This window comes from Semicossyphus pulcher, unplaced genomic scaffold (assembly GCF_022749685.1).
Source record: "Semicossyphus pulcher isolate SPU_LCO1_2020_fin unplaced genomic scaffold, fSemPul1.0.p SCAF_6, whole genome shotgun sequence".
Lineage (NCBI taxonomy): Eukaryota > Metazoa > Chordata > Actinopteri > Labriformes > Labridae > Semicossyphus > Semicossyphus pulcher.
Genome location: NW_027211737.1, coordinates 28,441,651 through 28,467,471, shown reverse-complemented (window position 1 = coordinate 28,467,471; position 25,821 = coordinate 28,441,651). Strand labels below are relative to the sequence as shown.

Here is a 25,821-nt window from a genome sequence, read left to right as displayed (position 1 = left end):
AAAAGATGATACATTAATTGTTTATTCACATCAGAATACCCAAACAACACAAATGTAAGAGTATGGTGAGTCCTCTTACCACTGTGCAACCATTGTAGAGATTGTGTTGATCCTTATGAGCATGGGCACAGAAATCCATGCAAGCAGTGACTCCAGAGAAAGGCCTCCCTTCCTTCGAGCCAAGCCTGCACTCTGGAGCTTTCGACTCTGACTGGCACTGAGGAAGAGGAGAGATATATCTTTATTACCTTGCAAACATTTGAGATAAATACAAACAGCAGTGAAGACCCTTTAAGGTGGCACTTTGCAGGTACAATATGTTATATTGTAAACATAGTTTCCTTTGAAGAGTCTTCTCTGTTTCTCAGGTTTTTTTTGCAAAGAAGCAGGTAAGGTCTCAAAGTTCAGTGAAATGTAATGTTCACTGTGCTTCTGGAAGATGACAGGTGTAGTTGGAGCTGCATTAGTTTGGTACTGTATGAAGGGTTGTACAGTAAATGTATAACAAACCTGGTTACTGTAAGCCTGTGGGGCCAGCCGCTTGTACAAAGGAGCCACCTCAGTTGCCAGATGCTGAAAGTTATCCCTGAGTTTTTCCTCCTGACAAGCAAAAACATGGATCACAGGTCAGATCAAAACATTGTTGCCTTAAAATCAAACAGGTGAAACATATTTATCATCCTGTTTAACGCTTTAATTTGTCTCTTTGATGTGATGAGTACCTCTTCAGGGTGATCTCCTTGTAGTCTGAACTTGCGTGGCAATTTACTCCGGGCGTACTTGCACCCGTTGAAGTACATACTCCAGGAGCACCCAAAGGAGAAGGAAGCACCACAAGATTCAGGGTCCTTGCCTTGACACGCGCAGGTACGACTGCAGGGGGAGAGAGTGAGCAGACTCTGAGTGTCATGTATAAATAATGTGTAACCTGCTGATGTTTCACATCATGTGAACCTTAACGTAGCTGAGCGGGATATAACAATGTAGCAGAGAGAAAATTGTGCATTTCAATTTGTGCATTGTTAGACATTTCATAGAACAAATATCCTATTATTTGATGTTGCAGTTATACATATACAGTTTGAATAAACCAGACAAGGTATTTAGAAAAAGCTATTTCTGCTATCTATTTAACAAGTGAAAGAGCAGAGAGGCTGCTAGGATTGGGGTATCACTTCCATCTAAGCCAGAGATAGTGAATGGGTATATGTCTATACAAGGTTAAACAAGAGATCATAGCTGCATGTAACAACACAGACAATGTTTACTCATCAATTTGTACGTATCTGGAGACTAAATGAATTTTGTTTGCTTTTGTGCATGCACACATTATTCAGTTTAAATTAAGCCTGACGCCTCTGGAACATATGACCTTATTATGTTTCATTCATTAAAACAACCACATATTGAGAACACTTCTGGACATTATAAAGATGGTCTGCGATATAAAAGATGAGCTCTTGCTTTGAAAATAACTCAAAACACAGGAAACACAGGTGCAGTGAAAGCACAGTAATTTCTGACAACCTGCCTGTTAAACGTTCCTTCTTAAACGTGTTCATTAGATAACCAGTGTAAAACGGTACTCACTCATCATTGAGGCCACAGCGTCGGCTGGTGGGGTTGCCATATTTGGTGAGGGTGTCACTGAGCTCGCGGTACAGCTTGTCAGCCAGGCCCCTTGGGACACCTTCCCAGGCCATAATGAGGATGATGATGACAGCGTTGGCACAGTGGTGGCCGGCACGCTGGCGCACCAGACACAGCAGCTTCTCTGTCTCACTGCCACGACGGATCACCTGACAGGAAACCGAGCACATTGTTGTTTTAGCTTTTACTCATGCAGAGGAGTTTAGGTAAACAACCTAGCTCTTAACCTCCATTAAATCTCTGATTTTAATACTGAAATACAATGTCAGTTAACCAACATAATGCTGCAAAACCATTATTGTTTCATGCTATCCATCTGTCCATCCACTATCTATACCGCTTATCCTGTTCAGGGTCGCAGGGGAGCTGGAGTCTATCACAGCTGTCACTGGGCGAGAGGCGACGTACACCCTGGACTGACTGACAATTTTAGAGTTTAGAGTCACCAATGAACCTAACAAGCATGTCTGTGGACTGTGGGAGGAAGCCGGAGTACCCGAAGGGAACCCCCACATGCACGTGGAGAACATGCAAACTCCACACAGAAAGGCCCCCTATGTCCGAACTGGGATTCAAGGCCTTCTAGCTGTGAGGTGACAGCGCTAACCACTGCAACACCCTGCAGAATGTCTCATTGTATGGTAACAAAATTTGTTATTTGTGCCTGCAAAACAGTCAACTTGAGTTCCAGCACAACGCAAATGCAAAGAAGCAGTAGGTGACACTATATTTTGGAATGGTTTTCGATACATTACAGGCACCTGTATATTTTTTCTTGAATGAGACCATTCTTATACTAAACACTGACACAAGTGAACAACGTTTCTGCATCTCATAACTAAGTATCTGATGATTCCTCCCAGAAAAGATCAGTTAAATCTGATATGTGCAAGCCTGCTCTCTTTCACTTTTATTATCTTAACACTTCTTTCTCTGTCTCCAACACACACACACACACACACACCAACACCCACGCTAACTCTCCCTGAGTAGGATGGCCGTTTTGAATCCATAAAGTCATTAGCGGGATGTGTCAGGGGTGACATGGGAGGGGAGTCTGGGAAGTTGTTAAACAATGAGACCTCCTACTGATCTGCTCACTGTGGGTGACAAACTTGGCCAGGAGTCTCCCCAGGACCCCTCATTATACACACATACACACAAGTCCTGACGACACGTACACACACACTGCATAAACCTGTTGCTTATTGGCTGTCGTTTCTGACATGTGGGACACCTCTCTCTAATTTTAAAACAATCAGGCTTTGACTGACTGGTTGACATACTTTCAAAAATGTCTTTGAAGGCACAGCCTGTTTTCTGCTTTCTGCTACCTCACTCATATTGAAAGTTATGTTTTGTAAGACTCTTAAGGAACTTAAATCACATGGCAAATATGATTTAATGTGACACTACTTACCCACTTAGCGATAGGACATCCTCGTGAGCTCTTCCCCTCTTTGCCTGTATACACCACCTTCTCAATCCGAATGGCATCCCCTTTCTCTCCATACCTACACGGGGGGAGAAACAATTTGGATCTTTTATTTCCATCCACTTGAACAGTTCATGTATGGATCTAGAATGGCTTCTCTTTAGGATTGGTATTTGATTGACTTTAAGGCTCTGTCATACACTTAAAACTAAACACAGGAAAAGGAAACATTTCTTATCTACTAAACTGAACGATCTGACAGCTTGATTAAACACGCTCCCATAGCGAAATTGTTGCTAATAAAGGTCAACTTGTGCCAATGATTCCACACTGCCAACACATGGCCATTTAAAAACAGTCCAACAGCACCTGGAGCAGCTGATGGCTGCTAGCTTGGTGCATCAGAAATCTAACTGGAGACACAATCCTGCAGCTCAGCTTTTGGTTGTGATCACCAAGAGTGTTTTTTCCTTTTTAATACCAACTATTGCCTTTGCCAGTTTAGTCCTGAAACAGTTTTAACTGTTCGAGCTGTACGAGTCAGTAGTATTTTACTGTGTGGCTCTTTGGACAAAGAGAGACCCACATCAGCAGTAGTGGCTGCTGTGGAGTGTTCACAAGGATCTGCTGAGATTCACACATGCATGGCAGAGTAAACAAGAACCCACTACCCTCAACACAATGCCAGCAAAAAGGGCCTTCTCCTGGGAATATGTGCAGGTGTTTGTGTCCCCATGTGCACGTACAGGCTTTTTTTTGAGTACACACATTTTTATTTGTTTTGGGTCTCTGTGTGTATTTCTCTGGAAACACCTTATTAAACAAATAATGGACTGTTTGGAGATCATTTAGTAGTAGCCAGAATGGTTCACGTGTGTTTTTCTGCTGGTCTGATGGTAGAGTGACAGGTTCTATAAGAGAAGGAAGGGGTCAGAGGTTGGGTCGGGCTCGGGACAGGTCAGTGGAACCTGTCAGATGTCCGCTCACATCTCATATCAAGTCTCCTGCCTGCCTGATACCTGCCATTGTGAGTAGGTCAGCTCTGAGCAGATCCCGAGTGACAGTGAATACAAGGGGCTCCGGCTGAATGGGAATCACCCTGAGGTGGCTGAGAGATTGGGAAGGGAGTAGGCTCTATCACCACAGGGGTGGCCCGCTGGGGTCGGGGGTGGGTCGAAGGTCAGCTAGGGACATTGGGGCCTTAACTCTTATGTCATCTCTCAAACAACAAAGAGTGGTGGTCCAACATCCCCCCCTCACTCAGTCTGTTCTCTCCAGGGACTAATGACTCATTGTACCTTTTGAATCCAGCTTCTCGGGAAAAAGCAGCCAAATGTGCACCTCAGTTAAATGTTCAGTACTGCTAATATGAACCACAGCACAATGAAGCACCTGTTTTAAGAAGGTTACTACACAAGCACAATGTTTTTGCATTCATTGTCAGAATGTGTAAACTAAGCTGTAGAAAATATGGGATGTTGTTTGGGATGAATACAGTATAAATGGATTCGACTAGAGTCCCGGTAGCTGTTGCTATATACAGTATAATCATTTGTTGCCTCATTTATTTGTATGTTAAACGTGATCCAACACCAAATTCTTGCTGTAATCAATGCTACAATTATAACAGAGAAATACTTCATGATATAAATGACAGATCTGGATATTATTGCACTAAAATGCACCATTTCCATCACACTGTCTTATTTGTATTTTTCCTCCCTGCCTTGATTCCTTTCATTCTCAGCTATCATCTGCTGCTACTCCTGTGTCTTTTTTGCTCTGCCTCTGATATGCTGATGATGCTCATACTTCCTGTTCCTCCTACTGGATTCTGGGTCACAGATTCCCTAAGGACAAAATGTGAGGAGGAGGGAAGCTGGAGAGAGAGAGGAGGGAGAGGCAGAGGCAGAGAAAAAAAGCAAGAGCATGTAGGAGGAAGGGAAAAGAAGAGAGAGAGAGAAGAGAAGAGGGAAAGGCTCACCTCGTCTCCATTAGGTCTCGTATGGAGGCTACAGTAGGTCCAGATCCCAGGTGATTATAGTAGGGCCCTTCATCTTTCTCCAGGATTTGTTCTAGAAAGAGAGACAGGACAGGGTGAGAAAACGGGACATAAAAGTTCCACAGTTAAATATGCACAAGGATTAAGCATATTCAACAAATTACAATTGGTGATGATTTATTTTGTAGCTAAAGCTTTTGAGTGAATCCTTATAATGCTGGTTGTTCTACTTTTTAACTAATTCTAGTATTCATTCTTCATTTAAACTACTTTTAATATTTATCCTCAAATCTCTTCTCCATTTGGAGAACAATGACACCAAACACATAAAAGTTTGCTTCCACATCAACATTTTGTTTTTCTCCTACACCTCACAGCATCACTGGAATTCCTGCTCTTCTACTACCTAGGATTTCTAAATGTTATTTTTCACATCACATATATCAAATTAATAATTTCCCTTCCCTCCATCAGCGATGAGTGAGGGTTTGATTTTTGCGGCTAATCGCATCTCAGTTTCTGTAGCGATCTGTGAAAACTTAAAAGGGTTTGTTTTGATGTATTTTTGGACAAACTCAAAGACATTCTCTTTGAAGCTGACGCCAAGTCATTTTTGGAAAAGCGTGAGTGTGTTACTCATTGCAACCTCCAGTCCACACAAACACACGTGGACTAACGTGCCCTCTGGATGCACAAACAGTGGGCCGTGACTGTTGGGTGTGGTTCTTGTGTGGGACTTTGCAAAGCAGAAGCTTTTTGAGGTAGTGATGAATGATTCCGTTTATGTCAGCATTGAGAGGAAGTGTACGTGTTTCTGTGTGAGCTCTGTCTACCTCTATGTTTATTTTTTGGCTAAGTGTGTGTGTGTATAAGTATATGAGTGCATTTGATCTTTGTACTACACGCGCCTCTGGTCTACATTTAAGTCCCATGACAACAGTGCCTATTACAATCTAATGGACTTTGCATTGCCTGGCTCTATAACAGCTTGCTATGTGTTTTGTAACAGGATTGTGTGGCAAATAATGCTGTGTTGCTACTACTACTCTCTCATAGAGTAGCATAACAAAATTAGCTAAATGCTCTAAATGTTCAGGCTCTACTCTATCAGCTGATGACCTAAAATGTAGACACACACCCTGTGGTGTGTGTATCTCTGGATCAGAGGCAATATGAGGTCACATTCCCTGTTAATGCAGGGAGGCACCGAGGCGTGGCTCAAGGCAGGAAGTGGAGGAGTCCTACTAAATACTTGGGTGGAATCTGGTTTAGTGTGCATGTGTGTCACACTATGGTTTGTGTGTGTGTGTGTGAAGCCTTGTCGTCTGCCTGTTGTTACTGTTAGTAACAGCACACAGCTAACAAGTGTTTCTCTGCAGCTGCTCTCCCCCTGCTGTGCAATCTTTTCAATGTTAAGGGACAGTAAGGGTCGATTTTCCCAGACCTTAACCCTTCATAGCCTCATAGCCTCATACAGCTAACAGTGTAGGTTGTTCCTCTTGGAAAAAAACTCCTTATTCAGTTATTGCTGCAAGTAAATAAACTGTTTCACACAGTGGCTAAGGCCTTGATTCCTGATTGACATTTATACTATAATAATGTTGGTGTAAGAAGTGGTAAAACCTCTTTAAATAATTTATGTTGCTGTTATTATTTTTCTTTATTATTTGAAAGACAAAGTGTGTGACATATGAATGTCCATGGCTTCTAATGCGGGACCACCTGCTCTGTTGTTGACATATAACCTGAGCAGCGTAAGACCCAAACCATGGGACTGAAACCTTTCAACAAAGGCTCTGTCCTGCTTGCTTGCCTGCCAGACCCAAACTTACACAAAAGGCTCCTTCTGCCACCGCAGCTATTGTTCATGTCTGCTGCCTTCAGTGCCTCACACTGTTACAGTTTGGATGATCACAGCCACACACCCTGGCACACACACACATTCTTAGATGCATTTAACAGGCTTCCAGACACAGAAGCTGAAACTGAAGGGGACTGAAAATCTAATAGTGGACCTGCCTAGTTCAATGGGTTTAGTAAATAACATACCTTAACAACATTATGGGTTTTGCTCCTTAGGTAGAGAAATGAATGAACATCTTTAGATTGAAAAAAAAAGGAATCCCCAAAAAGTCCTCCCTGAAACATTTGCAAACTCTCTTGCTGCAAGAAGGCCCATCAGTGTTGTGTATTGAATACTTGTCCTAAAATTGCTAATACAGCATGTTGATGGAAAGTCACCTCATCCCCCTGCATGCACACAAGTAAAGACAGACACCAACACACTGACTTACCCACACAGGTGCAGACGGGGAACTCTGCCTGCAGATCCTTGGATGGAGTATCCAGCAATGTCTTGGTGGGGCTGTCCAGATAGCGCAGAGGAGACTCTAGGAAGCCTCTGAGAGACGGAGAAGAAGGCAGACTGTCCTTAGTGGGTGTGTCCTCCTCAGAATAGCATGTGGTTGAAAGTACTGCTATATCTCCCGAGGTTTCGATCTTCATGCGTTTGGGTAGCGGAGAACCTGGCATGCTGAACATATCCTCTAACACACAGGGCTGCTGCTGCTTCTCCATAATGGTATCCTTATTCTGAGAAACATGTTGGGGCCCCTCATGCTGCTTCTCCATTGGGCTTTCAGTGGATGCCTGGTTCAAGGTTGCTTCGACAGGAGTCCCTAACTCATCCTTACTAACTTCCATCTCCTGATCGTTTGGCCGAGGTGTGGAGCTGGCTTGATTGGTGAAAAATAAAGAAGTCGACTGGGATTTGGATGTTGATGTAGGACTTGGGTCCTGAGGACTGGTCTGGGGTCGATCCCCAAGCTGAGGGGCTGTAGCAGTGTCCTCCACAGGCTGACTGGCATGTGCGTCTGCGGCTGAGTCCCCAAATTCAGCCTCAAACTGGCGGATCAGTTCTTCATACTTCGGGGGTATGTTAATAAGACCCGGTAATTGTGATGTGCTGGATGAAGATGTGGAGGTCAGAGGTGTGGTGGTGCTGGTGTTACTTGATGCCAGGCTGCCTGTTTCTTCAGATTTTTCATGGGCTACAGGGGCCACTGGTGGGGGCAGAGGACCCATGAGGGCTGGAGTGTTTTCTGACAAAGTGGAAACAATGGAAGAGGGAGTTGAGGAGTTGGAAATAGATACCTGAGATTGGGCTGGGGCAGGGAGGCCTGCAGCAGCAGCCTGAGTGGAGTTACTGTGGATGGGCAGAGAGGGGAAAAAACCTGGTTGCAGGCTCGTCAGGGCCGGTGCTCTGTCCATCATGAGGACTGGTGGTTTTTGTACGGAAATCTGTGTCTGAGGCAGGAAGGTTGGCGTGGAGGCTTTCTGCTTGGTCTTTTTGATGATTATCTGTTTGGGTTTGGGCATGGGAGAGACAGAAAGCATCCCACTCATAGCTTTTATGACAGGAGATCCTTGGCTGCTTTTTCTTTTCTTGGGTTCCTTAGGTTCCTGTTTGATGGCCAGATGTGGCAAACCTTCTGCCTCCATCTGTGGCCACCACTTTTTCAAGTTTTGGCAAGCCAGAGGTGCACGAGGGCCTGGTGCTCCAAAGCCAGAGGAGTGGTTAGAGAAGAGGTTTCTCTTGTAGTGAAGGTGCTGTTGCAGAGCTGCCTGAGTGGAGTGGCTGATGGCTGCTTGGCCAGGAGACAGGGGAGTGCCAGGGTAGTGCTGACCCTGCTGCTGACAATTAGCCATGCCGTAATTTTCCATGGAGGCAGTGTGATGATAGTGCTCACCAAAATCCGGCTCTTGCTTTATCCTGGCCAATGCTGGGTTGTCCTGGACCTGGATACCTCCATTCTGAATCAATCTGAGCTGCTGTGTGACTGGAAGCTTAAAAGGAGCATTGCTGAATTTGCCACTGGTGTCACCAAGCAGCTGTTTGAGCTCTGACATGGGGTCTGAGCTACTGTGAGGTGCGGCAGCATAGTGAGACTGGGGCTCAGACTTCATACACATCCACGGGTTCTTCTGTTCAGACCCTCTGCCGGAGCCCTGCTGCCACTGCTGGGGACTGGGGTTGAAGCCTGGATGTTTTCCCTGACCTGGGAAGGGAGAGGTAGAAGATGGGAGAGGGGAAGCATGGGGTGGCTGGCCCTGGGACTGGGGCCTGTGGTGCTCACAGGACACTGAGGCCGGCTGGCTGGTGTGTAGTCCTGGAGGGACGGATTGAGAGCGTGAAGAGGATGAATGAGGGCCGGGGGAGGATGAGATCAAGCTAGTGCCATTGGGGGGCTGAGATTGTAGACTCTGGGTGTGTTGGTGGTGATGGAGGTTACTGTTGTATGGGGTGTGACTTGGAGAGCCGGCAGCTTGCGGACCAGTACCAGATAACTGTGTTAGAGCTTCTATGGCGATGGCTGTCTGCAGACTGATGTTCTTTTCCTTGGCTATGGAGAGCACCTGTGGAGAGCAGGGGATTGGGGGTTTGGAGTAGGGCGCTTGGTTTGTATGAGGGCCTTGAATTCCCTGTTGCTGTTGGGGGTATGAAGTGGACAAACGGTGGCCACCATTCACTTGGGGGTAGGGCTGAGGGTGGTGTTGCAAATGTTGTTTAATCGGATGAGGCTGTGAGCGTGAAGGAGCATCAACCATCTTGCAAGCATCTTGATCCTCGTTTGTTGCCAACTTAATCTTCTTCTCCAACCACTCAAGGTAGTCAGGACAGTCAGGCCCGTCACAGTTGCAGTTAGGGGGCTTGTGCCCATGTTTGGCTTGGCTCAGTGCTGTTTGTAGGGTGTTCAGGTCTTCTGGAGGTTGGCAGCTACCCTCAGGTGCCCCTGTAGAGACTCTGGTCTGAGCCCCCTCCGCACCCATCTCCTGTGTGAACTTCTCGTAAAGCTGGGCTGTATTACGCTGCACGAGGCAGGAGGAGGAGGAAGAAGGAGGCAAGGAGCCAGCAATAGCAGAAAACGCCACCAGATTGTGAGCATCCTCCATGTTTGCATGGTGGACAGGTTCATCAGGGGTTGTACTGCTGCTTCCATTCCAACACGGTTGCTGTTGTTGGGTGTCACTGACCTTGCCGTGTCCTGACATAAACTGTCTTGGGGGCAGGCCTCCAGCCCTCTGTTGCTCTGTTTCCATAGAATTCTCTTCATCGTTAGGGTAGGGATTCACCCCATTGGCCAGTTCCAGGCTCAGCGCGCCTTCCTGGAGGCGGTCATGTGACCCAATTTCCATCTGGCCTCCACTTCTGGGGCCATCCACTGAAGTGACTTCACGTACAGTCTAAAAAACAAACAGGGAGGTAGGTTAGTGAGGTTATAAGAATCCACTGCAAAACAGCATCACACACTGTACAGAGCACAAGACAAAAATGACCGAATGATGAATAATGATCATAATAAAAATACATATAAAGCTCGTTCCCTTCTCCTATTCAGGGTTTCCATCACACCTCTCACACATTTAGAATGCACACTGTGCGGTCACTAGGGCTGAGGAAAACCGAATTAGCTATTACATCAGTGGAGGGATTTCGCAACAACTTATTTTGTAAGGCAAGTCACAGGTCATGTGACAAAGTTTCACTGTTGTTTAAATGAACAGTCTGCTCTATATCAGTTGGGTTATGCAAAGTAGGCAGTTGGAAATAAAACATGTCGTCCATGGTGCTAGGAGACTGTGTGGCAGAGGTGATGACCTGTAATACCAACTGAGGGGTAAAGAAAACAAAATAGAATATATACAATGACTGTGAGATCAAAATTACTCATGTTATTTCATACCAAAGTTTTCCCTTCAGAGCTTCAAACTGCAAGTAAAGTAATTCTCTGAATGTGTGCACTGTAACTTTCATCCACTGGAGAGATTATCACAAACCCAAGAAACATTTCATGCAAAAGATACCTTAAAAGGCAAGTGTAAAATGAGTGTCTGAAGACTAGTGTGCACAAAAATAAGATTACCTGTTATAGTAAAAAAAAAAGATCATACTGCCATTGTTGTTAAAGCACACTCAAATGAGGCAGAAAGGACTGCTGGGAGGGTAGAGCTATAGATACTGCTATTCTTTGATGAAGAGTGAAGAAAATCGTATTATTATTATTATCATTATTACTGGTGTTTGATTATTACAGTTGTTTCAGGCAGAACACTCAAGTGTTTAACTGTTAATTTCAACAGTCCGCTTTGAAGTTTGGCCGTGTGGCTCTGCACATGTGATGCTCTCAAACTGTTTGAGCAAACCCCCAGCAAAGTCTAAGACACAACATTTGATGAACAGAACAAATATTTAACATTAAACATTTAATTTCAACTAAGTGCAAATAAAGGAGGGGGGTTGGAGCAGTGAAGACGATTGAGTTGGGTTAAATTGATAGCTTGAAAGCTGCAGCTGTCTGCTATCTTGATATCTTACAAGCCCCATTTCCTCTGCCCTGTGACTGAATGTAGTTGTTGCATCTGTAAGGTTTAAAGACCTTCTCCAACATTTGGCAACATTAATCAGGAGCTGATCAAAGCAACCACATATCTGACTTCCTTTCTCTATGTCGACATTAGGACAGTTACCAGATTAGGGGTTACACTGCAAACTGCAAACACATCATCTTGTTCCATTTATGTCAAATTACATTTTCAAAGCAGTTTAATTTCATGTGCTTGAAGCAGAAGAATATGAATATAGATTATAAAAAGGTAGTTCTGCTGACTACTAATACTACCAAACAAAGCCAACTATGTTGCTACAATAGACTTCAATGCTAAATGTTTGTTTCAGTACAGTTCTAAGCCCAGGTTGGCTTCCCTTATTTCATAATCAAATGAGTTCAGCGAGGAAAAGCAAACAAAGATAATCCAAGGGCAGGTTTAGAAATCATTGACAGAGTTCATGTTGTGACTACAGAGTGTATTCTAACAAACCTAATAGTCTCCTTTGAGAAGAAAACAATGGCTTCACTAAATGGATGCGTTATTATGTCAGGTCTATGAAATAAAGCCAACACACTTTACTAATAATATTTCAAGTGTCAAAGACTTCAGCCTCTGTGTTTACACTAAACAAGATAACCGAAACAAGCACCAACTGAATACTTCACACTGTACAGTAGTTTCACCTCTATAACAATTGACTAAAAGCACTACCCTTCCTGCCAGAAGACAGAACAAAAAACCAATATTGATTGACGGAGGGATAAATATTACCTTACCCACGAACCAAACTCAAGCTTTCAAATGTTTATGATTAACTTGAAGTTTCTAAAAACAAAAAGAAAATGGCCTCTGTTCGTAGATCCATCTGTGGATGATAGTAGACGAGAGCCTGGCGTCCAGCGTCCCGATCATTTGAATATTATTGAAATAAGCCTTTGAAGTGGCTAATTACTGGACAGGCAGTATGCTCGGGTCTTTTGAATCTACCTTCTGCGCCGGGTGTCTGTTGGGGGTCCCAGGGGGTGGCAGTGGTAAGATGTGATGTGGCGTTGGAGGGAAGGGAGTTGAAGGGGGGGGTGGCAGTGAACAGCCGGCATGCAATACGTGAGAGGCCCCATGTCTGCACTATCAGTGGCATCAGACGGGGAAGAGGAAGGAGGTGGGGTAGTTGTGCGCGGCAGTTATGAGAACTGCAGTGTGTTGAAACAGAGACTGCAACACTGCACAATCTGACAACCCACAATCACGCATTATCAGTAACCCTGACGCTCTCTTTTCAAGTCAAACAGCCACAGACAAAAGTCACATGGGTTTAAAGCCCCTCATGCTCTACACTTAGAACTTCACCGGCTCTGCCACTGCAGATAACAACTAACAATATAACAGCTCTTGAAATCCTTCTATGATCGGAGCTCGTAGGGTAGTTTTAAAGCACCTGAATGCTGTTGACCTTGACTGACTTTATTTCTGAGTCCATATGCCGGTCCAGGATGGATATTCTGCGCTCACACCTGCAGCGCTTTGCACCTATCCAGCTGCCTCAGACTGCTCAGACCACGTGCTTTGACAAATATTTACACCAGGACAGAACTTACTCTCTTGTCAGGAGCCTATTTCTGTGCCACTCTATTTCAGAGCCAAACACGTACAATTTGTACAATCTTGACACACAACAAAAGCGTTAACACACCTAACCGGATCAGATTGCCGCAGAACCTGATTGACTTGACACTTGAGTCTAGGAGCCCTTTAAACAGGAGGGCAAAGGAAGGGCTTTTTAACACTGTCACTGCTAAAAGACAAAATGTGTCAGGATAATAGGGTGAGAGGGTTCAGTTGTCTGCTCACAAGTTCAGCTTCTCAGTAGACAGCTGAACCTAAATCTCAGATACAACCCCCCTCCCCATCCTGCCCGTTGTCCTCCTCCTTCATCCCCCACCCCTTCCTTTGCCGCTGTGCCGAGCAGAAACATAAAGCAGATTCCCTGACAATATGAAGCCGGCTGAGAGCCCCGAGGAGCATGGACGCATACTTACGTGGTCCTGAATGTCCAGATGCGGCTGCCGGTGAGAGAGCAGAAAGCAGAAGACGAGACAGAGAGGAGCATGAGACTTGCTTGCCGGCAGAACGGCTCAAAAGCAATCCGGTCTCGTTGGGTTGTATTCCTTTTTATTTCTTTCGGTCTGTGCGGCGCACAGATGGAGCAAGCGGCGAAATACACATGCATGCATTCACACACGCACACACAGCCAGCCACACAAACACAACACACCTCCCCCCAGCGAAGCACACACGTTTCTCATTCTCTTGCCTCTTCTTATGGCCGACGCTTTCTGTTTTCTCCTTTTTCCTTTCTCATTATCTCTGTCTGCTCCTCCCTTCCCTTTTTCAATATCCTCTTTCTTTCTCTCGGCTACACATGCAGTCGGCTTCTCTTTGCAGCCCCCACCTTCCCCCTTCTCTCTCTCTCCCTCCCTCCCTCCCTCCATTCCCCTCCCTCTCGCGCAGCCTCTCCCTCCATCTCCTCTCTCTCTTCAGTGTGTGCAGAGCGAGAGGCCATTATCTGAGCCACAGCGGGCACGTACGATGGAATGGAGGAGTGTGCAGTGAGCAGAAACAGAGAGAGCTGTGGGGGATAGTCGCTAGCAGCAGCAGCCTAGGAAACAGCACAGCGCAGCAGAGCTCTTACCAATGAGAAACCCTCTCTCTGTCTCCACGCCCTTCAACATTGCTTGCTTTATTGCATTAGATTATCTTACATATAAGGCTATGCTGTGTTTGTTTATCCACAAATGCCCAGTGTAGGCAATTCCGTCTGTGACAGTGCTTCCCTGTTTGTGTGGAGGCGAACCAGCGGCTTCCAAGCGAAAACGCAGTCTCAACGCACAACGGCATCAACAGGAAAGAGAAAAAGGAGCAAAAAGAAGCAAAGTTACGTTGCATTTGCCTTCTGTAAATGGATCTGGTCCTCCTTAAGGAGATTTTGTTCCATGTTCGCGCATCTAGATTCTGCTCAGCCATGGGCCAAAGGAGACGGCATCGATGATGGTTTTCAATCTCTATTTTCTTTCCCATCCATATTCGCATCCATTTACCATTCTTCACTTAAAACAGAAAGCCTTCAGTCTTACACCTGTGTTCGATAATAGATCCTTTAGCAAGCCTGCATGCGAAAGAAAGAGAAAGATTGGGAATTGAAGAGGGAGCTGGCTTGTTGGTGCTCTTGCTGGCCCTTCCTCCAAGATGCAAAGGATGCAGACGAGATGGAAGGCTTCTGACTGAAGGGTCACTTGATACACGCTCGTTCCATCAACACATAACTCGCCTACAAGGGGTAGGAAATTGGAACAATGAAGACTATGTGATATCAACAGAGGTAAAAGAGCAAGGCAATGAAGAGGGAACAGCGGATGACACTTCGGCATCGGCAAGCGAGAGTAGCAGAAGTCAGGAGGAAGACATCGAAAAGAGGGAAGACAACAAGAGGGAGACAACAGCTCAACGAAGGACAGTCGCTCAGTTTTTCATTTGACTAATACTGTAAAGGGCGTGAAGATGATGTAGAAGAGAGTACAGAAACAGAAAGAGGATCGGCGGGTTGCTGCCAAACGAAGACAGCAACTGCAAGTAATCAACCCATTACAGTTCGCTGAGGACAAGACTACGATCCTCTCCTGTCTGCCAGCCTACGATAACGTCCTTTTGTTGTTCTCTCCTCACCACCGTTCTTCCTTGGCATCATTGCTATTATCATCATCACTGTCTTCGTGATCGCTGGATGTTCCCTCTCGCCGACTTGCAGGCTGACTGGCCTTGTGGCATCTCCTCTCTTCTCTCCAACATTGCTGGAGTTTTGTAGCAGATTTGAACAGGAGTAGGAGGAGGAGGGGGAAAAAACATGGCCGTCTCCCCCATGCAGATCGTTGTCAGCTCCTGCGTAGTATTTTTCTGTTATATTACTGAGCGAGTGGTGGCTACACAGCGCTGTGGCTGGATCAACTTCAGTAGCCTTCCCCTGCCTCTCTTACTTTGGCTTTCTCTGTTGCTCTTGCTCTCCCTTGATCTCTCATTTTCTCTGGCTTTCTTAAACTGCCTCTGCCTCCCTCTCTCGATTTGTCTCTCTGTTTTGTTTCCTAAGCTTTTTCCTCTTCTAGCATAGCTTATTGCATTACCGTTCCAACACTTTCTGACGCAGCCGCTCTCCGGCCCTGTAAAATGAACACTGTCTGTCTCTCTGTTGCCACACATATTCGTATACACACAGATAAGCGTCAATCCCAAAGAGAAACACGGCGCAGCATAAGCTGTCTAAGGGAAGGAGAGGAGAAGTGGAGCATTAGGTCACATGACCAGGGAGTGCCAATGAGCGAGAGGGAGAGCAGTGAGCAAGAGAGGTAGGAAACATGTGGCGGTGACGTAGCTGCATCGTCACCATCAACATCCCCATCATCAGTGTTTCCCACCGGGTTGCTTGCGTTCACCGATTGTTCAGATGACACATGTGCCCACTCTCAACTATCGCCAACACCACACACCAACGGACACTCGAAAAACATGCTCTTTCATTCACCCGACTCACTTGTGCTCGCTCACTCCCCCGGCTGCAATGACACAGCATTTCAAGCTCAAGCCCCGACTTAACCCCTGAATCACATGCTCTCCCCGCACACTTCCTCATTTTGAAGAACTACTGAGCACAACGGGCTTTTCTGTATGCTTTAATGCTCCGTTTGTCTGATCATTTAATTCTTTAAGTAACACCGGCTACGACACAGTGGCAATCATTTATCAAAGCTAAGAAGCTGTAGGGCTAAAAGAGACCTCAACAGACCAGCAGTCATCACAAATCTATAAAAAAGTGCATGAATAAATGACATCACATGGCTTCCACACTTTCGCTTTTAGATGAACAAATGGAACAGAAGCGTTCGCTGTCCTCGTGATCCAGCGTAGAGAACAGTAATTCAGCGGAGGACAATAACTCAGTGTCCCACGCTGTCAAAACACAAGCTACGTGTGTGTTTGTCACGTCCATGTACACCGCTGACTGGAACAAAGAAATATGATGTGACCAGAACTTAGCAGAAGGAACTTCCACAATCAGATGCAGAAGTTTACTGACTTTACAACGTACTGTTTGTAGGTACAGAGAAATACACGATAGTATTATGATTCAAACGCACGTGCTCACTCATGACTCAGGAGTCATTTCAAGTAAAACATTACCGCTGATTACATCAATTATGTTTCACTATCCTTCACAAAGAGAGATTTATTACAGAGAACAATAGAAGTGACTATAAAGTAAAAGTTTATATTAGTAAGCTGAACACAGAGGCAACACCACAATGCTGATTTGCTGTTATGCCCGAGAGAGCTGTCCTGAAATAACCTCCCGAGCACAATGGGTTACTTTTCAACTACAAAACAACGCAACAGGTTACACTATAACTGGAAGTCATCCAGCCTCCTGATTAACGTGTTCCACTCACATGACCCCAGAACCTCCAGACACTGGAAATGACAACATCAGTGACATTTTAGTGGAAATGAAATGGAAAACATGAACCAGTATGATGGCACACTTACGGTAAACCTGCTGTAACCCGGCATCGAGGGAGAGAGAAGGTACAACAGAGGCTCCGATTCTCACATTGATCGCTTCATCTCACAATCGCGTTAAATTATCGTCCAAATGAGTTGCTTCACGCCCTCGTCTCTCTCTCTCCATCCATCCCTCTCACTTTTCTGTCTCTCGCTCACTGTTTCTCAGCAGCACGGATGAAAGGTCTCGGTTGTAGGAGGTATGACTGACAACAAAAGTCCGTCCTCAGCGGTGTGTGTTGGGTTGGCTTGCATGACTAAGCCTGAGTCATCTTTCTCTCTTCTTTTCAACTAAGTCCTGACATGAAACCCTCACACACCAGAATGAGCTTTTTAAAGTTGCACCAGAACATTAGTAGGGGGAGGTTTTTGTGTGTTTGTGACACTCCAATAAAGTGGGACATGTGCTGTTTCAAGGGAACCACGGGGGAAAGGTCTTTCTAAGAAATCATTCAACTATTGCTTCACCCTCATCACCTCTCAGAAGGGGGGTGTGAGCCATTTAGGGTTAAAAAACCTCACATGAACATCGGGGCCATGACGTGCCGGTCCTTTCCCCTCCTCCCTTCTCTTCCTGTCAGCTGACTCCACCACTGCTCCCATCCTACCTCCATTACACCCCCCCCAACCCATATTGCCCTGCAGTCGAACAGCATCAAGGTCATCTGATCTGACACACTCTGTGACTCTCTCCTTCCCCCTCTCCTTCTCTTTTCTCTCCCCTGTCCCTTTATCTTTAACTGTCTTTCACTCTTACTGCCCACCCACCCCTCCTCACACACACACACACACACACACACCGACACACACGGCTGTTTCTCATCACATGCACACACCGGCAACAAATGCAGAGGCACGCTTTAATGATTTTTTTTCCCCCCACACATGCATGCTAGTGTGCATACAGTATTGGATTGTTCTCCGGGGTCACTGGGTTTATTGGTGGGCAGGACGAGAGGCTGCAGAGCCGCGCTGAGCACATATTTTACAGAGTGGAAGCAACACAAGTGGTTCAGCCTGGTTATACAAACAGGACTAATATCTGACTGGAATGCGTTTTATTTTTGTCTCGTAACGAACAAACCAGGCGCTAAATGTGTCTTATTTTTGACGTCACTCAGTTTAATGAAAGGATGCAGAATTCAAACTGCCTAATAGCTTGTGTATAAACTTACTGAAGCTTTCTGTCGGCCTGTGTGAAACACACTGTTAACATATTGCTCAATTTCAAGGCACCACCTTGTTATTTTATGCTTGCGTCTGTCTGTTTGGCTGGTTTTCTCTCTTTGTCTTTGTTTTCATTGCCATCTGCCCCCCACCCCCCACCACCCCCCGCATACCCAACACGCTCCCGGGCAGAATGGTGTTATGTTCAGGGTGTGTTAGGGTGTAGATCGTAGTACCGAGTGTAGGGTAACCAGCCTGAGTCATACCTCCTGACTTTCGGCACGTGCAGGTCGGCACGAATAGCCCAGCTGGGGAAGGCCTCCCCCCCCCCACCCCCACCCGCCCCAACCGCTCCTCACAAAGAGAAAGGGAGGAGAGGTTTTGGAGGGAGGAGAGAGAGAAAAAAGGAAAGGTGGTGATGGGTGGGGGGCTTTTGGGCAGGGTGGAGCCGCAAAAAAATAATGAGGAGGAGGAGAAAGAGGAGGGGGGCGCTGTTTTTAAGAGGCAGCTCTTTGTGCTTAAGGTTTCAGACATGAAAAGAAGGAAGGGAATTCAATCAATATACACAATACGTCCAATTTTGGTTGTAAGACAAAGGCAGAGGACGGATGACAGAAGGGGGATGAAATCAGGAGAGTTAGAAATGGTTAAAAAATAAATTTTATATCTGTCAGACTGATGGTGACAAGTCAGGAGAACGAGCTGAGCCTTCAGATCTCATAGGGCAGTGATGTAATTATAGCACTTGTTTTGAACACTAGAGCAATATTTTCATATCAAGCCAGAAATAATTATGCAATGAGTGTTAGTGGACAATATGAGGTAGTTAGAGCAGAAACTCAGATAAAGAGAAAGAAAGAGAAACCTTCCTTAGCTCTGCAAGGTGGCTGGTTGCCAGCGTTGTCTCTCTCAGGACTCGGGCTAAGATTAGCTTCCCATATGTTCAAGTCAGGCATGGCCGGGCTTAAAGGGCCAGTGCTCGACTCTGCACTGTGAAGCCATGAAGCCACTAAATCATCAAGATTTAAAATCAAGGCCAGACTGAATTTTTAATCATCCAAATGAAAGCTCAGGAGAAGATGATGGCGGGGTGATGTTTTTACATTCAATGTATTTCTGACTACTTCTAGTTTGATGTCTTGCCTTTCATTTCTAACAGTCCAAACATCCTTTTTCAGACAACAGCTTCCACTGATACATAAAAGCAATATAGCCATCGTTTCAGAAATCAATATTTTCATGTGCCCGTTTCAATTGTGATGAAAACTCCAACAGCTGTGGCGCTGCATTACGTAAAACCTGGCAGCGTCGGGCAGCAGTGGGATTCAGGATTGTATAAACTGCGCGCCCAGTGGGAGCAGCAGAGCAGCCGCCAGAGAGGTGAGAGTTAAAGAGCTCGAGCAACAGCTGAGGGCTCCTCCCCCTTCTCACTCCATTCATTTTTTATTAACTGCGGCACCAGGCGGCTGACAACCTCCCTCCGACATCAGACACAGATACCACCAACGATGCCAACCAGCCACTAACCACAGCTCCTCGTGCCATGCAGGGTATCGATCCAGCTCAGGACTCGGTGCAGGCTGAGTCCGGGCCATTTTCACTAGTACAAGCAGGACTATGAGCAGTGCAGCAGGACAGACAGACGCCTGATAACTGCCATTAATCACAGATTAGACATGATGTTGGCTCAGGGATTATGCAGTCCATATCTATTAATGATAGCATGTAACCCAGGTGATTGTTAGCGACTGTAAACATTAAAATAGCACCTGTCAGTGTACAGGACTTCTGGTATCTCTTCTATGTATCTCTCTTTCTATCACAATCACTGAAGGAAGCCTGAGTCACACTTGCGCTTCTACACATGATTCACTGTAGATACAAGAGTTTACATGAGTTCCTGGCAGCAGCCTGTTCCTTGGTTTGCATGCAGGGTTGTCGTCAACTTTTAACGGGTACAATGCAGTGAGTCACTATTTTAATAACAGACAATGGTTTACCTTGAACCTAATTCCTATAATGATTACTTTAAGGCTCATGGGAGATTCTGTAACACTCAGTTCAGAGCACAGGATACATGAAAGCTTTTCTAGCCTTTTAAATATGTATTTAATTATACTATTAGAGTTGTTTATAGAGGCACATGGGTAACAGAGCGCTATTTCTTTACTGACTGAGTGGAAACCTCGCCGAGCGGTAAATACATCGATGAATGGAAGAGGTGATGTCAAACCCTCCACTTCCTGACTCGGTGCTATACACCAAACCTCCTACTACACATATACACACACATTATGCAGGCTAGTTGGTCACGTGACCAACCTTGGATGCCGGACCTGAGCTAAAATTAAAGCAATGATGTCATCAGACATTCAGTGTTGCCACGGAAACTGGGTCAGTGTTAACCCTTTGCAAACGAGGCTGGGGATTCCATGCGGGGCTGAACGTATGATTAACTATGTCCCATCTGCTGTCACGTACTCAGCGGTTTGAGTTTTTTCTGTTCTGCTTTTGACTCTTTTCCCCCACGAGTGCTCTGTGTGAACCTCTTCTCTTTTATTCAGAGGAAATCCTGTGTATGGGTGTGGAAAAAAGTCACACGAGTGCAGCGTGTCTCTCATGTAACCTGTTGTGGTAAACTCTAGACTCAGCTCTGTTTCCTGAACAGCTAAGAAAACTACAAACACAGTGCTGTAAAACTGAGATATATCATTAAAAGTGCTGCCTGACTCTCTTTTAACTTTGTGTCTATTGTTACACGATGTCTTTCGGTTGTTGGTTGTGTGGGTCTTGAAAATACTTAATGATACTGTATAACTGCTTATTAAAACTGGCAAATATAGTGCCCTCAGCTTGTTGGCTGTAGACTGTTTGCCTTTGTGTTACCGGGGAAATGTTTGACAAGGAAACAAGATATTCTTGTGATAAACACTCCACCAAGGACACGCACAGTAACCATTACCCTTTACAAACAGGAGCTCAGGAAAGCCACAAAGGCGGAGAAGACAAACTTGTTAGACACAACCTACAGCTCTTCTCACGAGCGGACAGTTCAATGTTTTTCTCCCTGCAAACCAGATGGTCGTGTATACCTTGCAGATAAAGAGGCTGTCTACACATGGACGGGGATTACAGCAGGCTTAGTGTTAAGATAAACTATGTCAGTGGAGCCCTTTCATGACATTTGAAACTGATTGACTAACCTATATTTCAAATCACTGTACTGACGCAAGTCTTTGTATCCGCCTGAGTCATGTCTTGTCATGAATTTCTCATGGGGAGGCTGACAACATCGTGTTTCAGTATGAGTATGACGGCAGGTGAAATCAAAGAGCTCTTGTACTTTAAGAAGACATCACACATTTCTCTCTAATAACAGCTTGCTCGGTTCTCAATAAATCTGTTCTCTATGAAGCGTCTCCGCTCAAACTTCCTTTCCACATAAACACACGAGCGTGCCCCGACGCGGCACGCTGTAGAACAGCAGCTCTCAGCGGCCACACGCCACAGGTTACTACGCCGACAATCAAACACGTACGCATGCGTGACCCACTAACTTTTACTCCCTTTACCTCATTTGACTCCAGAACCTAGGAGAAGAAGGACGGCCCCCCTCTGGCTCCTGAGCCAGTGCGTAGGGTTCCTCCTCCCTTCTCCTCCCTCCTCCTCTCCTTGGTCTCTTGTATCTACACATGCCTGGCTCTGGCACCAATCAGCGGGCAGCGTGGGACGCTTTAAACTGAGGACGCCGCCACTTCATCACAGAGGCGCACAGCTCACCGCGGCTTGGAGAAAAACTAGTAGCGATTTAAAATAATCAGCTTCCGAGCAGGGACTCGGACGGGAAGACTGATAATAAAGGTGTCTAATACACCTTTATTCCAGCCGGCGATGATATCTGGGACAATGAAACATACGCAAGTGTTTGCCAGTGAGAGCAGCAAGTAGTCAAATGACATCAGAGCAACAAAGAACACCAACCCAAAGGCTTTTCCGTGTAACAGACAGGCACACAAAATCACACGTTTACATAAAAACTAAGAGCGTTTCAACATTTGTAAATAATAAGACACACATAATAAGAATGGAGGATCTGTCGCTGTGTTGAATAGCCACCATATTTACACCTCACAAGAGCCTCACAACACTGGTGAACCAACAGCTGCAACATGGACAGAGCTTACGCCCAGATGACAGAGATGACACACATACACACAACAGCAGGCAAACACAAACCCAATGCCCTCTCTTACCTCAGCTGCCAGTTCACTGTCTCCCAAGCAGCCTCGACTGCTGTCTTCAAAATATTCCACCTTTACAGCCATTCAACAGAACAAGAGCGGGGGGAGTGAGAAGGAGACAGAGAGGTGGGAGGGGGAGAGAATAACAATCAATAGAATAATGCGACAACGGCTCGCTCAGAAACACTTGTCATTAGGGACAGTAGGACTACGAGGTGCAGCGTTCGTGCCTTTTCACACACAATCTCTTTACGGTTCACTGTCATCCTCAGAAATCATCAAAAGGCAGACAAGCAGCACAAATCTCTTTTCTTTGATTTGTGCTCTTACAGCGAGCCGGCACTTCCCTCTACTGCTGGGACGGAGAATGAGAGACGCCAAGCGAGATTCAATTTCAATTATAGAATTATGTAATGTCTGTAGCCAAACCTGAGCAGCCTATCTAATATATATGCATTAGACAAGTCTGCATAATCCAGTTTTTAAAAGGGTAATTGGTGAAATGTGCACAAGTGTCAGTGTGCTGAGGATAAGATGGATTACACTGAAATGTTTCATCAAAGCAGGCTGATTATTGTAAAACAGCATCTTCTTATTTGGCACTACATGCCCCCCTTGTCTACATGGTGTTGCCTGTCTCAATGTTAAATGGTGTGTTTTGTCTCGAGCTGTTCCCCAGTCCCGCCAACCTCATCTCCCCCCTCTCCACCCACCAACCCACCCACCTATCAATTCTAAAATAGTCTGGAGTGATGAATATTTACCCTCCAAGCCTCTGGGCTGCCTCGGTTTGTACTCCTTCGTCCACTGGCCGAATCCCCATCAGAAGACTCGGGCTCCCTCTCGTCTTCACCTCTATCCCTCTATCCCTTTCTTCTCTCTCGCTCTCTCTTTCTCTCTCTCTACCTCTCCACTCTTCTTCTTTCTCGGTCTCTCTCTCTCTCGTCTGTGATCCAGCAGCCCATTCAGGAAGCCATCTTGTGTTTTTAATCTGGTTTTACATGAGCCCTCGTACGCACGCTCTCTCTCTCTCTCTCTCTCTCTCTCTCTCTCTCTGTCGCTTGTGCTCTTGCTCTACCCCCCTCCCTCTCCCTCTCTCTCCTGCTAGTATGCCAATAGGTTTACCGCACACACGCTCACACACACACACGCACACATACACGCGCGAGAGAGATTTTTTTGTCTCTATGATCGCTATCACTCCTTCTACACACTCGCTCCGTTTTTTTTTCTCTTCTCCTTCTGCACACACGATGTGAATACCCCCTCAAACACCCCTCCCCCTCTCTCTCTCCTTTCAAACATAAACACCCATGAACAAATGTACACACGCGCACAAAAACACACACACACACACACACACACAGCTTGCCGGAGAGACGTCACGCTAGAGATAGCACACAAAGGCAGTCCGTCCACCAATCAGAAGCCGGGCTGGGCTCTGCTGCTAGGGTGAAATTGAAGGAGAGCAAGTGAGGGCGGTGTGTGTGTGTGTGTGTGTGAGATAGAGAGAGAGAGAGAGAGAGAGAGAGAGCTAGTAAAAGAGGAGGTTAAAATAAAATGAGAAAGGGTCTGTGAATGTGTGTGTGTGCAGCACCATAAAAGAGAGGCTGACATAAAGAGACAGAGTGAAGGTGGATGGGAGGTGCATGTGTGTTAAGGGGGGGATGGGTCCTCTCTATGCCTGTCAATTATCTCCTCGAACTCGCCTTCCCTAAACAATGCCTCTGGTATGTGGTATCGCTGAGCACCATCTGTGTCAGGGCTGCCTGCAATAACTGGACTGGACTGCCTGCGCGTGCACACACACACACACACACACACACACACAAACACACAGGGACCTCCTCAAGCAGCTACACAACCCCCCGTCTGACAGGCAAAATGCACAATTACACAGCAAAGCCCAACATGCTGACTCAAAGCAAGTGAAGACTCAGTGCAGCTGATGCTGTGCGATTATATAAGCGCGGTACACTCTGACACTTCATAAGCAAAATGTGTAAAGTTGTCATGTTGATGACAAACCGTCTGCTGTTATGTTTCGGCAAAAGAATCAGTAACCTGCAGAGCACACGTGCAAACACTACCTAAACTGCATACACACGGTGAGTGCGAGTATGACATACCAGGCATATTTTGGAAGCCTGCACTCATAATGTTTACACTCTGAGTGTGAAAGATCATCTCCAGCTTGCACGTTTCTACACCAGACATCAGCGCACACTCTTGCCAAAGTGCTGAACATAACCACAGGAGCCAAGGGGAAATGGTTTTGTCCAAATCAGCAGACAGGTACCGCTTCCTTCATGTGTTTCTCTTTTTTAACAAAGCCGTGTGATCAGCTTTTGAAAAACAAGAAGTTAAACAAAACAGATAATGCGACAAAGTCTGCGGCAAAGCGCTTTGTTGAGATGTCAAAAAAACAGGTCCGAGGGCTGCTAAATAAGTAACCGCCGGGAGACGAGACAAAGTCAGCGAAAGTTCAGGCAGGCTGGCGAAGACGCAGCGGATCGAGGCGAAGGGGACAGACAGCGAGAGGCAGACGGAGACACAGAAACGGAGAGAGGATCGAGAAGGGAGAGGGAGCTGTGGCGTGGTGAGGCAGCCACACAGTGACACAGCATTTGTAGTGTCGGTCTGACGCTCTCATATGGCATGGGAAATCCCCTCTACTGACGTCACACAGGCCACGTGTGTGTCTGCGTGTGTGTGTGTGTGTTTGTGTGTGTGGAGAGGCGTGTTTGTGGTAAGCTGGACAGCGAGACCGGCTGCTTAGCGTCAGGGTGGTTCGTTACAGGTGACCGAGGTAAGTGTAGTACTCAAAGCAGTAGTACTCAAAGCGTAAGCGTTTCAGTAGCTGCAGTAATCAGAAGAGCAGCTGCGCTTCTGGATGTAGAATTAATAAGGACAGTTTGAATCGAAAACTTAGAGGGAGTAGTGTAACAAGTTAGTGGTATGAAAGCAGTGGGTTTTGTCGCACTATAAATCCTCTATGCATCTCTGATTGAAATGCCAGGCACCACCTGCCACAGGAGGCTTGTTCCCTCGCTCCTCTTTCAGACTTCAATGGACACCTAGTAATCACTGACAGAGCATAATCACACACAGACGCAAATCCTGTCTACTCCTAGACAGCGTCATAATCCTTACGTACACATGCTTCCATTCACAAACATTCTGTCTGTTGCTGTTATCTGCACGCATTTATGAAGACATTCATAACACCTGCAAACTCGTAACAACCAGACAAGCGATGCAGATACAGCGGAGGAAACTCATTACAGTATGTTCTGACAAACTGTGGATGAAATGTCCATTTGTTTGCTGGA

General features: G+C 45.9%; 1 protein-coding gene across 3 annotated transcripts in view; it reads right to left on the bottom strand.

The window, feature by feature from the left end:
* tet3 (tet methylcytosine dioxygenase 3) overlaps positions 1 to 23,682 on the bottom strand; it is a 31,599-nt gene extending 7,917 nt beyond the window's left edge. The window contains exons 1-10 of one of the 3 annotated variants that reach the window (XM_069682330.1): positions 23,254 to 23,346; positions 22,502 to 22,561; positions 13,514 to 13,537; positions 7,382 to 10,331; positions 5,070 to 5,160; positions 3,071 to 3,164; positions 1,591 to 1,799; positions 723 to 873; positions 511 to 600; positions 80 to 217 (exon numbers count right to left, since the gene is read on the bottom strand). In XM_069682330.1, the coding sequence (XP_069538431.1) occupies positions 80 to 217; positions 511 to 600; positions 723 to 873; positions 1,591 to 1,799; positions 3,071 to 3,164; positions 5,070 to 5,160; positions 7,382 to 10,283 (3,675 nt within the window). In that variant the 5' untranslated portion in view covers positions 10,284 to 10,331; positions 13,514 to 13,537; positions 22,502 to 22,561; positions 23,254 to 23,346. Of the gene's footprint in view, positions 1 to 79; positions 218 to 510; positions 601 to 722; positions 874 to 1,590; positions 1,800 to 3,070; positions 3,165 to 5,069; positions 5,161 to 7,381; positions 10,332 to 13,513; positions 13,538 to 22,501; positions 22,562 to 23,253 lie in introns of all 3 variants that reach the window. The other 2 variants (XM_069682331.1, XM_069682329.1) reach the window with 2 other exon arrangements.
* Between the last annotated feature and the right edge of the window lie 2,139 nt (positions 23,683 to 25,821).